The sequence below is a fragment of the Cyclopterus lumpus genome, chromosome 5 (genome assembly GCF_009769545.1).
Source record: "Cyclopterus lumpus isolate fCycLum1 chromosome 5, fCycLum1.pri, whole genome shotgun sequence".
Taxonomy (NCBI): domain Eukaryota; kingdom Metazoa; phylum Chordata; class Actinopteri; order Perciformes; family Cyclopteridae; genus Cyclopterus; species Cyclopterus lumpus.
The window spans coordinates 20,679,034-20,694,721 of NC_046970.1; the positions used below are offsets into that span (position 1 = coordinate 20,679,034).

The 15,688-nt window shown below is 43.0% G+C and overlaps 1 protein-coding gene across 1 annotated transcript; it reads right to left on the reverse strand.

Moving 5' to 3' along the window:
- Positions 1 to 6,483: 6,483 nt before the first annotated feature.
- On the reverse strand, positions 6,484 to 11,473 carry LOC117731186 (1,25-dihydroxyvitamin D(3) 24-hydroxylase, mitochondrial). The gene is made up of 11 exons (XM_034533364.1): positions 11,216 to 11,473; positions 10,871 to 11,061; positions 10,691 to 10,784; positions 10,512 to 10,605; positions 10,031 to 10,122; positions 9,617 to 9,728; positions 8,678 to 8,826; positions 7,992 to 8,158; positions 7,218 to 7,296; positions 6,699 to 6,896; positions 6,484 to 6,594 (listed from the first exon to the last, which is right to left on the reverse strand). Exons 1-11 carry the CDS (start codon positions 11,471 to 11,473, stop codon positions 6,484 to 6,486), a joined length of 1,545 nt encoding a protein of 514 aa, XP_034389255.1.
- Positions 11,474 to 15,688: the final 4,215 nt, after the last annotated feature.

Here is a 15,688-nt window from a genome sequence, read left to right on the forward strand (position 1 = left end):
GTCAGGAGAGTCACAGTATGCAAAGTGAAGGTGAAAGTACACACAGTACACTATTAGAATATCAAAAGGGTCACGTGTTCATCATTTATAATTATAGTTGTGTAACTATCGCCTTCCAATGGGCTTCAGTTTTGGGATTAAAAGTATTTATACTTCTTCGATACTACTCACACCGGTCCGGACTCAAGATAGACAGATTTAAAAACGGGTTTATTCTGAAAGAATTAAAAGAAAATACGAGCTGCATCAATGGCGCTGCTGCAGCTTGTCAATGTAGATAAGAACAATAACAACAAGCTATTGCCTTAATATCACAAATCCCACAAATAATTATATTCTAATGTATCAAAAGGTATTACAACTCATTCTTTGATCTACACGTGACTATAGTGCGTACGGATAAAAAAACACATTTACACATAGAGTAAGATTTACTAAGCAATTACATCCTCTGTGCCACATTTACCACAAATTCACAGAAAACATAACAAGTCAGTGAACGCAGCTTTTGGCCACTGAGTGGCAATGTTGTACAATTTTCATACACGCACGAGCTCTGTTCCTTCACGTAAAAAAAAAAAAAAAAGAAGCATATACTTTGTAAATGTTCTTGTCACTACTCCTGTGGTAAGTAGCCGTGCAGAAAGTAAAGTTGTTATGAGACAACTGTCACTTAGATATCTGCCTCAACTCTTTTAAGCGATTCAGCAGTCGCTTTCATAACTTTTCACATTGTTATAAAATTATATTTCAGTGCAATTTCTAAAATCCTGAAATGTGAATCCAATGAGGAAGTACCTTAAACCTGCGTCCTCTCTACTGGCCATCAGGGGGCGACTCATCTGGTTGCAAAAAGAAATCTGATTATATGGAAGTATATTATTAAAAAGTGATCCCATCAATGTAAATGTCACCAACGTTAAGCTAACGACGTTTGTTTGTTGTGTGACCAAGATGAAGTGTATTGTGTAATCATGAGCTGCATTAAAGTCAGTCAAACTATAGTGGTTATGTCACTGTAACTTCAAGTGTTCATTTGATGTGCCTTCATGGTGACTGTACAACTTAATAGTGTGTTGTGGGGCTCAAAGTAATCTGCTTTTGTTTGTTGTCTTTTAACGTTTTTTTCTAAGCCATCAGCCTGCTGAAAATGAGCTTGTGTGGCAAAATCTGTCACATTTACACGATGAACCTAATTAACATGCTTTGGCCACTAGGTTAAGTTAATAAACGTGATGCCTTGTTTGTGTAAACTGTTAATATGCACTTTATTCTGTTATGTATGGTCTGAATGCACAACAGTCTTCACAGACAAGAAGGTGACATATACATTTTAATGCACTAATTATACAACTTTCAAATGTACCAATGCTTAGAGGTGGCTGAATACAAAACTGAACACGGTCACTATGTAAGATCTCTTCACATTCTTATTAACTACGTTATTTTCACCCTGTTAATGTACCTAACACCAAACATTTGCAGGACTTAAAGATATTTTTTCCCAATTAAAAGCAGGGTTGATAATCTTGGTAAGAGTATTCTAAATTCAACCAAAAACCAAAAACCAGCCCAGTGCACACTCTTTTCCAATGAAGATAGCAGATAGCAGAATTTTCTCTTTTACCTTTCAGAGCATTTGATTCATTGCTGTCAAGATTTAATACGAATTTCAACAAAAATATTTAATATTTGTGAAGATTATCAGCTTGGTCTTGTGTCAATACCATATTGTCAGACATGACCATCTTGGGACACAGACAGCTGTGTAACATCTGTGGCTCTATAGCTCAGTAGTTAGCGCACTGGTCTTGTAAACTGGGGGTCGTGAGTCAATCTTCACTGGGGCCTACTTCTCTTTAAATTGTATAATTAATTCAACTTCTATCAGCTTTAAAGATGCAGTCAAATATACTTGGTATATATAGTTGTAGTATCTGTTTTCAGGCAGTAACTTTCTTTAATAGAAAGTACCTTTGATTAAAAAAAATTAAACTCAAACCATAAAACTTTCCTCCGTGAGTTACCTGGGACAAAAGTTACAAAACGACTGTAATGTAACTGTCTGCATGCCAATGCCATTAGAAGATGGTGAAAATATGTTTTTTGTACATTTTTATCCTGACCCTTTAAATAATTACACAAAGTAACATTATCATTTTCTTTACTTATTTAACTGTAAAATATTTCAGATCTTTAAATGACCTCTTGGGGGTATTTTAACCTCTTTTGGCTCGTTCACGTGTTGATGTGTACCTGAGGTCACATGTGAGGCTGGAGGCCTCGCGGCAGTCATGCGATTCACATGAATCAAAGTGTGAAGTGGTGTGAAACTGCCATGGCACGATATGTCGGGATACCAAATGTGAGAAAAGTTAAAGTTGTTCACCTCTCAGGATGTTCTCAAACGAGAATCTCTTGTCATAGAACGAGTTGTGGAGGGAGAACAATTCAGATCCTTTACTTAAAGGGAAATTACCAGGACCACAATATCAATTTCCAAATAACATTTTCTTAAGATGAGAAGTAGATAAACCTTTAACATTTTTTAAATAAAAGAAGAAAAAAATATATATATTTTGCACTGAATTGTGATAGAGTATACAGTTGTGTTAAATGGAAATAAATTGTCTTTAAAAACAGTATTGAGCTAATTTTACTAATTAGCACTACTGAGTCTTGTCTGACAGAACCAACCCACCAATGTCGGGCCACATGCTTGTTCGGTGCTTGTTGTCTGACTCTGATATTTCCCTGTGTTACATTATTGTTTTAAGTATATGAACTGTCTAAAAGCAAAGGAAAAGTATATGAAAGCTTTCACAATTCCCATTTTGTTGCTCTTTCCTGTAAACACGTGTTCTTCAGTCTGGATCAGGAGTGTCCAAGTAATGGGCCATTGTTGTCGCTGTTCACGTGCCTCCATCAGCTGACGCCGAGGAAGCCGTGGACACCATCCACTCTACTGTGTCTGGACTGCTGAGTCAACATCGGGTGCATTTGTGGCAATCACTGTTGACTTTAACTTTAACCACACCAGCCTGGATAAAGCCCTGCCGACTTTTCACCAGTATGTTGACTGCCCCACACGGAACGCTAAAACTCTGGACCTACTGTATGCAAATGAAAAGGATGCGTACAGTGCCAAGTATGTTCCTCTGGACACTGTGACCAGTATGATTGTTAGGAGGTGGTCTCGGGGGCCCTAATGACGCCTTGCAGGACTGCTTTGAGTCAACGGACTGGGATGCTGTGTGGACCATATGGGGAGGATATCAACAGCATGACGGACTGCATCACAGAATATATAAAGTTCTGCGTACACACCAACATACCATCCCGGACTGTACGCTGCTGAACGACAAGCCCCCCCACTCTTTGTGACGACGAAGGTGAGAAGACAGCTGGAGAGACTCCACCAAGGTCAAGCTGCAGGACCTGATGGAATCAGCCCCAGGGTCCTGAAGATGTGCGCTATCCAGTTGACGGAGGTCCTGCAGCACCTCCACCACCTGAGCCTGAGACAGGAGGAAGTTCCGGTGCTGTGGAAGACGTCCCTGTACCAAAGAAGTCAACTCCATCTGACCTCAAGGACTTCCGATCAGTTGCCCTCACATCCCATGTGATGTAGGTGCTGGAGAGGCTGGTCTTGGCCCACCTTTGACCGCAGGTGAAATCATCACTGGACCCTCTGCAGTTTGCTTACCAGCCTCGTGTGGGAGTGGACGACGCCATCATCTACCTGCTGCAACAAGCTCAGTCGCACCTGGATGGACCGATGGCTCTGTCAGAATCACTTTCTTTGACTTCTCCAGTGCATTCAACACCATCAAACCGCTGCTGCTGACTGAGAAGCTGTAGATGGTGGTGGTCAACGCGTCCAGCATCTCCCGGATCACTGACCTCACAGGCAGACCACAGTATGTCCGACTGGATGAGTTTGTGGAGTGGGCCGGTAGAAATCACCTGCTTCTGAACGTGCCCAAGACCAGCGAGATGGTGGTGGACTTCAGGAGGAAGACGACGGCTCCACAACCGCTGAGAGTTCTGGGAGAGGATGTGAACATGGTGGAGGAGGATGTGGACATGGTGGAGGAGTAGGTGGACATGGAGAAGGAGGATGTGAACATGGTGGAGGAGTAGGTGGACATGGTGGAGGAGGATGTGGACATGGTGGAGGAGTAGGTGGACATGGTGGAGGAGGATGTGGACATGGTGGAGGAGTAGGTGGACATGGAGAAGGAGGATGTGAACATGGTGGAGGAGTAGGTGGACATGGTGGAGGAGGATGTGGACATGGTGGAGGAGTAGGTGGACATGGAGAAGGAGGATGTGAACATGGTGGAGGAGTAGGTGGACATGGTGGAGGAGTAGGTGGACATGGAGAAGGAGGATGTGGACATGGTGGAGGAGGATGTGAACATGGTGGAGGAGGATGTGAACATGGTGGAGGAGGATGTGGACATGGAGAAGGACGATGTGGACATGGTGGAGGAGTAGGTGGACATGGTGGAGGAGGATGTGGACATGGTGGAGGAGGATGTGGACATGGTGGAGGAGTACAGGTTCCTGGGTGTCTCCATCGACAACAGACTGAACTGGAAGGCCAACATCAACGCTGTCTACAAGAAGGGGATGAGTCAACTCTTTTTCTTGAGGAAACTTGGATCCTTCGATGTGTGCAGCAAGATGTTGGAGATGTTTTACCAATCTGTTGGACCAGTGCTCTGTTCTTCTCCGTAGTCTGCTTGGGGAGCAGCATTGGAGCCGGAGACACCAACCGACTGGTGAGGAAGGCCGGCTCCATCATTGGCTGCAAACAGGACTATCCGGAACAGGTGTTGGAGAGGAGGACACTGAAGAAATGATTGTCCATATTGGATAACCCAGACCACCCTCTCCACCACCTGCTGCAGAGAGAGTGGAGCACGTTCTCCAACAGACTGCTTCAACTGCAATAAGACAATAAATCACCTCTGGCCAGATCCTCCTCAAATTGAACAACATCACTAACCCTTGCATCGCTTCACTTTATATACTTTATATACACTTAGATACATTTTATTTTTTTATTTTTCATTTCCTTTATTATTTAAATTCTTAAATGTAATATCCCCTGCTATTTTATTTCATTGTATTGTATATATTGTAAACAGGCTTGCTGCTGCTACAAAGAAAGTTCCCCCTGGATGAATAAAGTATATCTAATCTGATACATCTAATCTAAAAAGTAAATACGATGTAAGAAAGACCGAATAGTCTGCTGTCGTTTTTTTTTTCTTTACAGTATTTTATGCCTCCTTCAAATTAAACAGCTGGAGAAAAGAAATCTCATAATTTATGTCCAAACTGAGACCAGAACTTGTGACGAGAGTCACAAGCAGACCTCTACTCATTTTAAGGAGTCACAAGACAACAGGGCTCGGGATCTACACAGAAAATACATTATTCCAAACACACGAGGCTACTCAACTTTGTTTTAAAGTATTTAATCAAAAGTTGTTTTTCATCCGGAAAGGATTTAGATTTATTTCATGTCAAAATGTACAGATTAGTTAGCATTATCCTGTAATGATTTTAATCCAATTTTGGTGCAAGATCTGAAGAAAATCCCTGGTCTTATAAAGAAAAGAGAAACATGCATGCACACTTAGCTATACTACTTCACTAAGCTTTTAAAATATTTATTTAGCTTTATGTTGCATAAGCTGTAAAGACTCAAAATCACCCAAAGACTTTAATACCAATTCTTGTTTTACAACATTAAAGACAGACGTGGTCTTAATACATTTATGAATGTATTTATTTCAGTGAATAAAATATGTCTCTACATAAAACAATGTACAATATTATAATGGCACTTTATATACACAATGAAAAATATACATATGCATAAGTATTAAACAAGGACCAGAAATAGTTGACATTTACATACACAGCTGCCTTGATACAACATTCACTTTGTACATGACAACTGGCATTTTGGTCAGTCATTATCAGTCATGAGTAATAGTTTTAAATAAGTTTGAGGTATTTATGGCATGATTACGTGTATAATAATGTCTATATCTTTTTTTCTATTTACAGAGCAGCAATACAGGGAGTCACTGGACCATCAGGGCCTCGGCAACAGAGGTATCATCTTGAGTTGAATATGGAGCCTGAAGGCTGAGGGAAAGAATACATCATTAATTAGTGTGAATGCCACAGTGTTTAAAAAACTAGTTTAAATCAACAGAGTAAAGTGAGAGATACATGAATTCATGTGCTGGTGCAGAGTGAGATAAGTACATTTATACCACTCATATCTGTACAGCAAATATAAAGCTACTGCCAGTTAGCTTAGTTTAGCCCCCCAGGCTACTGGTTTCCCCATGTTTCCAGTGCTAAGCTAAGCTAACAGGCTTTAGCTTCATATTTCATGAACAGATGAGAGTTGTATCAATCTTCTTGTCTAACTCGTGGCAAGAAGACCTCCTTACCTCATCTCTTAATGAAAGCAACAGGAAGTTCTCTGCTGGGGACCAAAAGTCCTGAATGGATCACGTCGAGCGGCTCATTATCTGTTGCCACGATCTCATAATCTCTCACCAACTGTAAGAAAGACAAGCACAGTTGGATTCGATGAGTCGATTTAAAGCTTCAAAAACAATCCGTCTGATCTTCTATGAACCGATCTGAACTTTGTGTGATCTTACCCAGCACATGGCCAGCTGTAGCTGCAGCTCTGCCAGCCGGCGGCCGATGCACATCCTCTTTCCGATGCCGAAGGGAACGTAGGCGAAGGGATTGATGGTGTTGTTCTCCCGCAGCCATCGCTCGGGTTTGAACCGCTTCCCATCGTCAAAGTATTCCTCGTTGGAGCCCAGCGCATGGCTGTTTATCATTAATACGGTCTGTAAATGAAGGAAACATCACAATTAAAGCATTGCTACGTTATTAGTAGGATTTTCAGTTGCTTGCTCAAGAGAAATTAAATAGATAGTACTGTCGATTACAGTAGAGTAAAGATTCTGAATTAAGACCATGTGACTGTAAATCGGATCCTGCCATGCAGTTTCGCGGAGTTGCACAAACTTAAACATTCACCGCATTTAGACTTTGTACAGTATGTGAGCGTCTTTTTTGTAACACAGCTTCATCGGTCAAATATAAATGAATACAAGAATGTAATCTGCTCATGTCAGGTGTATGTTAACAAGAACTAAGCCACTTACCCCTTTGGGAATGGCATAATCTCCCAACACAGTGTCTTTGTCCAGGGTCCTGCTGGTGAAAGGGACTGATGGCGATAACCTGTAAGAATTTGAAGGAAAGAAGAAAAGAAAGCGCATGAGAATACGGCCTCAGTGAAGCTATTGATGTGAGATATAATCTCCCGTCAGGGGTCATATGCATTCCCTGCGTGATGAGGTCATGGCATTAGCTTTAAATAACATGTTTGGCACCTTGGGACCGCACGAGAAGAACTGTATGGAAAGTTGGTCGTGTATAGGGTTATATGATGATTTGAACGTGACCGTAGGGCTTAAGCCGGGACCACACTTGTCGTCCCCAGTCATGCCTGCGTATCCCATGTTATTGAGGCAGTCACGTGTGTAATTCTTGCACCTTAATCTCCGTGGTAACTCACTGAGTGAAATCATGATGCAGCCAGTGCGTCTGATAGGAAATTAATCGGTGGATGTTATGAAATGTTGCGTAAAGCTACAACATTGGTAAATATACCGACCAGTGGACATTGTTTACGTATTACTGTATTGATATTGCGCTTTATGGTGTCTTCTGTCTGAATAATTTATATTTAACATATCGCCAAAGGATTGCAGTCGGCTAACACATAATGTGCCGTGTCCTTATCAATAGATACATGAAAATAGTTGGACGTATACTGTAGTGAATTGCTTGCTTATCATTTCTCATAATGTGATTGTAGTAGCAGCCAGAAGCTTTTTTTTGTAGCGGTCCTATTCTCCACGGTCGTACTGTACCTCATTGACTCCTTGAGGCAGGCCTTGAGGTAGGGCATGCTCTTGATGTGCTCTCCACATGGGTCCTGGTCGGAAGCAACCACCTCTTTGATCTCCGCCAGCAGCTTCCTCTGGGCGCCAGGGTTACGGGACAGGTTGAAAATAACCCACAGCATACTGTTGGCGGTCTGAGAAGCGTAAACACAGCGAGAGAGAGAGAGAGAGAGAGAGAGAGAGGGAGGAGGAGGAGAGAGAGAGGGAGGAGGAGGAGAGAGAGAGGGGAGATGTCACTGATTGAGGCGGCTACTCTTTGTGCATTCCTCAGTGGGGTCCTGAAGGGAGCTGAGGAATGTGTGGGGTCCCTAAAGGGCTCCTCAGTTACATGCACATCACATTCATTTTCCTCTTTAGAAGCACTGTAACCGCAGCACCTGTTTGTTTTTAGAGGTTGAGCAGTTTTGAGTTTTTCTTCCTTTAATTGTAAATAAACGCTGGAGACCATCTTGTGAAGGGGGGGGGGGCCTTCCCCATGTCTGCTGGCGCCATTCAAACTCGTTAAGGACACATCTGTAAAGTTTCGAGACTCCATCGTGCACGGTTGCAACCGGAGAGTGGTCTCAATCTTCTCATCCAACTCTTTCGCTAAAATATCAAAAATACTCCTTTCAAGGACATACGTGTCTTTGAAGTACAGAACGGTTGCTCACCGTCTCAACTCCTCCGATCTGTAGCTCTGTGATGGATGCGTACAGCTCCTTCTTGGAGAGACAGCTCTGGTGTAAGATGTCACCGATTAAGTCATCCGGATCTCTCACGGCGTTCTTCTTCGCCAGCTTCTTGTCGATGTAGACTTTGGCTGAGGAAACATGAAATAGTAAAGATGTAAAGACGTCTCGTAGGGATTTGGACATTTCAGTGTCATGCGCCTTGCTAATTTCTACACGTGACCAGGCTGATCTTTTTCAGTGCACTTAGTGTGTAAAGCCAGGGCAATATATGCCAAATACATACAGTTTTCTGTGATACAGACAATAAATAGCATCACATGTTTAACTGATGCGCCTACACTGAGGAATCTGATCATTTCTGTAAAAAATCCTCACTTCAATTTTTATTTTCGACCGGAGGTCGGACAGAACGAGACATTTCAAACCTGCATGTTTGTGCTATTTTTCCGACATGTTATAGGTCGAATATTTGTATGTGTCCAATGTGTTTGTATTCCTGATGAAGTTGGGTTTCTTTAAGTTTTCCGTCCCCATGCATCGGATTGTATGTGTGTTTGGGCATGTCTTTATCTATCAGAGGGGCATCCAAGAGGGCACTTTAGTGGCACTTCAGCATCACAGTCTTCCTCCACCTCCCTCCCCCTCCCACCTCCTGCTACTACAAATATTAGGCAGATACTGTATCTCCCTCTTAGGTCACACGGTTTACTATGACTCTAGCTGCCGTTTACAGAGTACACAAAAAACACTGGGGCACTCGGTTCACCCCCCCCCCCCCCCCCCCCCCCCCCTCCCGCCCCCCCTCTCTGTCCCTGTCCTCACTATCTCTCCTCCGCCTCGAACTCAACTCAAACTGTGCTGCAACTTTGTGAAATGAGAGTAATCGGTTGTGTAATAATCATGTGTGTGTGTTTGTACCTGTGCTGAAGATGCGGTCCCACGCCGCCGTGTGGTTCTGCCACGTTTTGGTGTTGAGGCTCTTGTGGAGCTCCACCGGTGTGACCATCATCATGCCAAACGTGCTCATCATCTACACAGACGAGACAAAGAGGGCGGAGGGTTTTAAGATCTAATCCTCTCACACTGGAACTCTTTGATGACAATGAAGTTATCAAGATCTTCGGTTGTTTCTTGAACTCTTTGCCCCTGTGAGACCTTTTGTGAGTCTTATCACCTCCTGACTGCGGATGATACTGGTTTGACCCAGTAAGTAAAATCCAAGGAGTGACCAGCTGACCTCACCAGCTGACCTCCTCTCGACAAGAACCTGACAAACATGTTTCTACCGGCTCATTGTATCACAGGTCGTCTGCACAGTACAGGCGTACTCACTGTTTTCACGGCAGTGATGAAGTTCATGGCTTCCTCGTTGACTTTCTCCTGCAGAAGACCAAACCTCTTGTCGTAGAGAATGAGGCAGATGGCTGGAGGACAAACAAAAGCAAAGATTGAGACTCTGAACCTGTAGACTCAGTAAGACTTAAAAATAATTAGATATTTATATTGACTTTAAGATATGACAAATGTTGTACATGATCTATTTACATGTTATTTTACCTTTATCAAGATAAAGGTCAAATAACATGACATATGTATAAAACTGCTATTATGAATACAGCATTGTATTCATAATAGCATTGGGCAACATAATGACTGAAAGCAAACTGAATATTTTTGATACAATTTCAGCCCTTTTTTTGCTTTTTTTACACAGCAAACAACACCGAGACAATAATCAGAGGATTACTTGATAATTAAAATAATCCATGTGCAGCACAAATAATTAATTAATGTGTAAAATAGTTGAACTTACTCTCAAACGACCATTTATTCAGCTCGAAGTACAAGTCCTCAATCTTCCCACTGACGTTTATCTTTCCAATTCTGCCAACGAAGTCCAACAACACCTGCATTTACGGACAACAGCTGTTCAGGCATCGATCAATAAATACGAGTATAAACACCACGTCCGATATTTTAAGGGTCTCTCACCTCGTTTATTTTGCGATCGAGCTTCACCACCTCGGTCGGTTTCATGAGTTTCTGCTGAAAAGCGCTCCTCACTCTCTGCCAGTCTTTCCCCTCTCTGCGAATACACAACCGGCTTTTAAAACCACTGTGACTACCTGAACGCGAAGCTGCGCCTGTATATGAATACACACGAGTACTTACAGAATGAGGAGCCCGTACGCCTCGTCTCTCAGGTCTCTGTATGCTGTCCAGGGTTTGATCTCCAGTCTCTGAGGGTAATTTCCCTCCTTCCTATAGAGCGCCTCCAGCAAGCAAGGTGCGCCGATGTGTACCGACTCAAAGGAGCCCAGCTTCATCCGGAAAATCTTGCCGAATTTCTTATGATAATCCACCTAAAATAAGTTGAATAGAAAGTCATTAATCAAAGTCATTCAATTCGAATACACGCAACGTCGTTTTGTATTCGTGGAAATAAATTGTTTTGGTTGCGGCGACAATTAAACAAAAATAGTCTGTTTGTTAAGAAGGTTATTAATGTTACTGTACCAGAGCCTCATGCTGTCTTGTCAGACCCCCTTTCCGGAGGAGTTGCACCAGACTGCCGACGAGCGGCCAGTTGGTGGGTCCGGGGATCGCGTCCAGGCTGCGCGCTCTGGAGGCAGCGTGCGGGCAGCGCGCTGCCTCCACAGCATCCTTCTCCTCCAGCACGCACACCGAGGACGTTGGCTTGAAGTGCTGCAGCCCCACGGACTTCTTCTTCAGAAACTCGACAATCTGAGGAACTTTTTGGATTCGCACCCTCATTCTCAAACTAGGTTTGAAGAATAGTAAATGTAATGTTCAATAGCAGCTCTTCTTCTTCTTTATCTTCTTCTTCTCCTTTTTTTTTTTTTTTTTTGTTGATCTTCGGGAGTTTCTCTTTTCTTGGAAGTGTCACACCTTACCGCGATATATATACCCTGAGAGTGTTTATTCCTGCCGTGCAATGAACCAATCAGCGACGGGCCCTGCATGGTGTGGCCGTCGGGCCCAACATTCATTTAACCACGTCAGGAGGGTATGACCCCAGATAGACTGAGGAAGTCCCCCCCCCCTCCCCCCTTTACAAATAAACACACGGGCCACATCGTAGGTGACGCGGTTCGCTTGAACCGCGTTCAGGAGCGACCCTCGATTGGAAGAAACGAAACTTTGGCAGAGCAAATACTACTGCCACACTTCTGCACCGTGGACAAATATTTGACAGATTGCAGCCTCTCTCTGTGTGTGTGTGTGTGTGTGTGTGTGTGAGAGTGTTTGCTTTGTGTGTTCTTTGTATAGGGGTTAAGTGGGCAACTGGGCATTTTGAACGATTTATTAGTATTTATATTGAAAAACGTTTGCCAACTGCTTCACCTTAGCAGAAATATTAATGGTCTCAAACATGGTGAATCACGTCATTTATTTCCATGTGGCCTAGAATAAAGTCTAATTGCCAAGTGCCGAAACAAGCAATGTAAAGCATGTGATGATCTTTTGCAATCAGCTTTTTGATATCAGCTCTGTGAGTTCATGGGTTTATCTGCAGAGAAAACAACGCTCTCGCCCCCATACACTCACTCACGCACTAACTCACTCGCTCACCCGCTCACTCACTACACACTGCATGACTTAAATAACATGTGCAGGGTCCCCGTGTTGTAAAAGTGCTCATTCACAGACTCTCAGGTGGCATCTGAACAACCTTGAACCTTGACCGAACGAGAGCCTCTCCAGGTGTAACACACACGCACACACACACATCAATCGCCCCCATTGTGTTTGTTTAATACGTACAGTGACTTCCTTTAGATTTTGTTTGGCTAAAAAACAAAACAAGATAAAAACCTTTCAAGCTTTCAAACTGCTGATAATAACAGGTAGTTGCTTACATGCTAACAGGCTGCTGGCGGTTGCTTCATATACTGTACAGACATAAGAATGGTGTTGATTTTATCTTCTTCTTAAAATAACAAACCATTCCTTTTGCGCCTCTACACAGTTTGGAAACTTCATATAAGTTTGAACAAAATCGATGAGGCAGAGGATGAAATATCCAGACTATTAGTCCGTATACGAGTCAAACTTAAAAAAAACTCTGGATCCTTCATCTCTCAAGACTGTCCAATTTTTTTCTTTGCGATGCCCAAGCAGCCGCCGTAGTGATTATGAAATGAAGTAAAAGAGGAAGTCAGATGACATTATATAAAAGGAAACAGGTTAGGTTGGATAGATGGTTAGATGAAACCTCAGGCTTTTACACGGGAGACTGCTGTTTGTGTTTCCAACTGACAGTCTGCATTGTTTATTATTCTAACCATAATGATGAAGGTCCCCTAACCTCAACCACCCGAGGTCCTGCTCTAAACCCGACCAAACCGTAACCAAAGTGGTGACAGTTTGTAACCTTTTTTTTGAAGGAGGAAACGTCATCCCATCAACAGTGACGTCAGATCAGGAAACACGCCTATGTGTCACTCCAGAGCTCACGGAGGAATGACGCAAATTGTCTTTTAATGTTAGAATCAGAATCGTTTATTTGCCAAGTACGTTGCACAAACAAGGAAATTGGTAAACAACAAACAGATAACAGTACTTGAAAATAAGTATATATTATTAAATAAAAGTAGCATGTGGATTTTAATAAAGAAAAGATGTGCAAGGGTGTCGAAGGAAATAGTCCTGGGGATGTAAGAGTCAGAGTCTTTGTTGAAGAACCCGACTGCAGCTGGGAAGAAACTCTTCTTGTGGCGCGTGGTCTTGGTCCTGATTGGCCGCAGCCTCATGCCAGAGGGAAGGGACTCGAACACTTTGTGTCCAGGGTGAGAGCGGTCGGCTACAATCAAACCTGCCTACTTCCTGGAGGGTCCTGGAGGCGAACAAGTCATGGAGGGGAAGGCAGATTGCAGCTTATCACCCTCTCAGCAGAGCGAATGATACCCTCCAGTCCTTGTCCTTGGCGGTGGCTGCAACGTCCATTTGAGCTCCTCGGTTATGGTGGAGCACAGGAAGCGGAAGGACTCCACTGCGTCGACGAGGGAGTCGCACAGGGTGATGGGGGCGGGTGGGGCTCCGTTCTTCCGGAAATCCCCAACCAACTCCACTGTTCAGAGTGTTGAGCTTCAAGTTGTTTTGTGTGCACCAGGTCATCAGATGGTCACCTGTAGGCGGACTCACCAGACGATGAGTCCAATGAGGGTGGTGCATACGTGCACATACGTGCACAAAACACGTACAAAACGTTCAAGCATAACTTGAAGGAATGGCTTGTTGCCAATCAGGTGTGCAATCATTGATGTGCTCTCTGTCCTGATGCTTGTTTCGCCTCTATGTGCATTTGTTTTTTATGTGTATGTTGTATTGTAGCTGGGTTTGTTCTGCCTGATGCATGCTGCAGCCCGTTATGTCTCTGGTCTATTGTTGTACCCTTTCTTTTTGCTGTGTATTGGTTTTGTTTATATGTTGTTGTCAGTGGTCTATGAATTTTATTTCCATTTTATTTTGAGATTTTGTTATTTTAGGCTGCCTTACAAACATCTGGCCAGGGACAGCAGATGGAAATTAGCCTCTATGGCTAACAGTTGATTAGTGTGAATTGTCCCTGGAAAATTAAAAAAAATTAAAAAAAGTGTGTTTGTGCTACTCAGTGATTATCTGTCACACTACTTTTTTTTGTAATTTCATGTTAAATGTCTTTAGCTGAATAGCTGAAATATAAGGAACATCTCCGTTGTTTTCAGTGTGTATGAAACTACGGTTTTAAAGGAAATTGATAGCAACATTTTTTTTTCTTGGAAGAAATCGCAGTTTTGTCATTTGGCCAAAACAACAAAATGCATTGCGCAGAAAACACAATTAAATTAGCCGATTTTTCCATCTAATTTGGTGAGGGTACGGGAACATAACGCACAAAAGAGACACCAAAATATGAAAGAAAAATGACCCATTGGCGTCACAAAAGACAGTTAAACTAAACGATTGAAAGCACTATCAAAATACTATTGTGTTTCAAACAAGAAAACGGAACTATGTACGTCGGATTTGTCTTTTTCAGATAAACATCTCTCGTGTTAAACATATATCGTTGTCTTTAGTGCTGGCTGTATGATTTGTTTGAAATGAAACCAAACCCTCCTGATTTGACTAAATAACTGAACCCTTCGTTCTTGATGTTTTTAAGATATCAGCTTGATAACTGTTGTGTCTTAATTTTCTTACACCTAACCAGTGGAGGCATTTCAGTTGGGACATCAGCAGGCAGAGAGATAAGTCATGAACTGAGATATGGGACGGCTGACCTTCTCAGGGCAAGTAGTGGAGTCATCAGCACACAGAACAGGCAAACCTGATGACTCAAACTGTCCAAATTGACTGACAGGTCAGTGAGTTCGGCGGTCGGGTTTGAAGTGGAGGCAGCTCCGTACGCACCTGAAGGAGAAACACAGGCACGCATGCACACAAAGATGCACTTTCATATATGTGAAGACCACCATGCTGCTGAAAAAATAAATAATGCGGAGGCCACATAGGAGATTAGTTGTATAGTAGAGATGGAATTGCCCCGTACAGTCCCATCGGCCTCACATAACGCCTGACCTGTAATGTGAGGTGCCCCCTTCCCCAAAGCCCACTTTTACACTAAGACTGAAAATATTTACAACATAGCATGAGTGGAGTTATGCAAGGAGCCCCCCCACCACCATACCCTCCACCCTCGAGCCGCGTGTTTTGCCACATATCAGTCCCCGCTGCACATGCAGCCGCTAGGCTCTCACAGATACAGTGTGTGTTTGTGTGTGCGTGCGCGTGTGAGAGTGTGCGCGTGTTTGCTTTGTTCGTTCTTTGTATAGCGGTGGTAACTGGGCAGTATTTTTGCCTTCACCAAGACAGCGAAAGCTAAATATATTTTCCAGGCTCGCCGTTTAACAACTTTGAACTGTCATTGACAGTTTTTCAATGCGTCCCGATTCGTTGCACATTCTGTGAGGCCTTGTTTGAGCA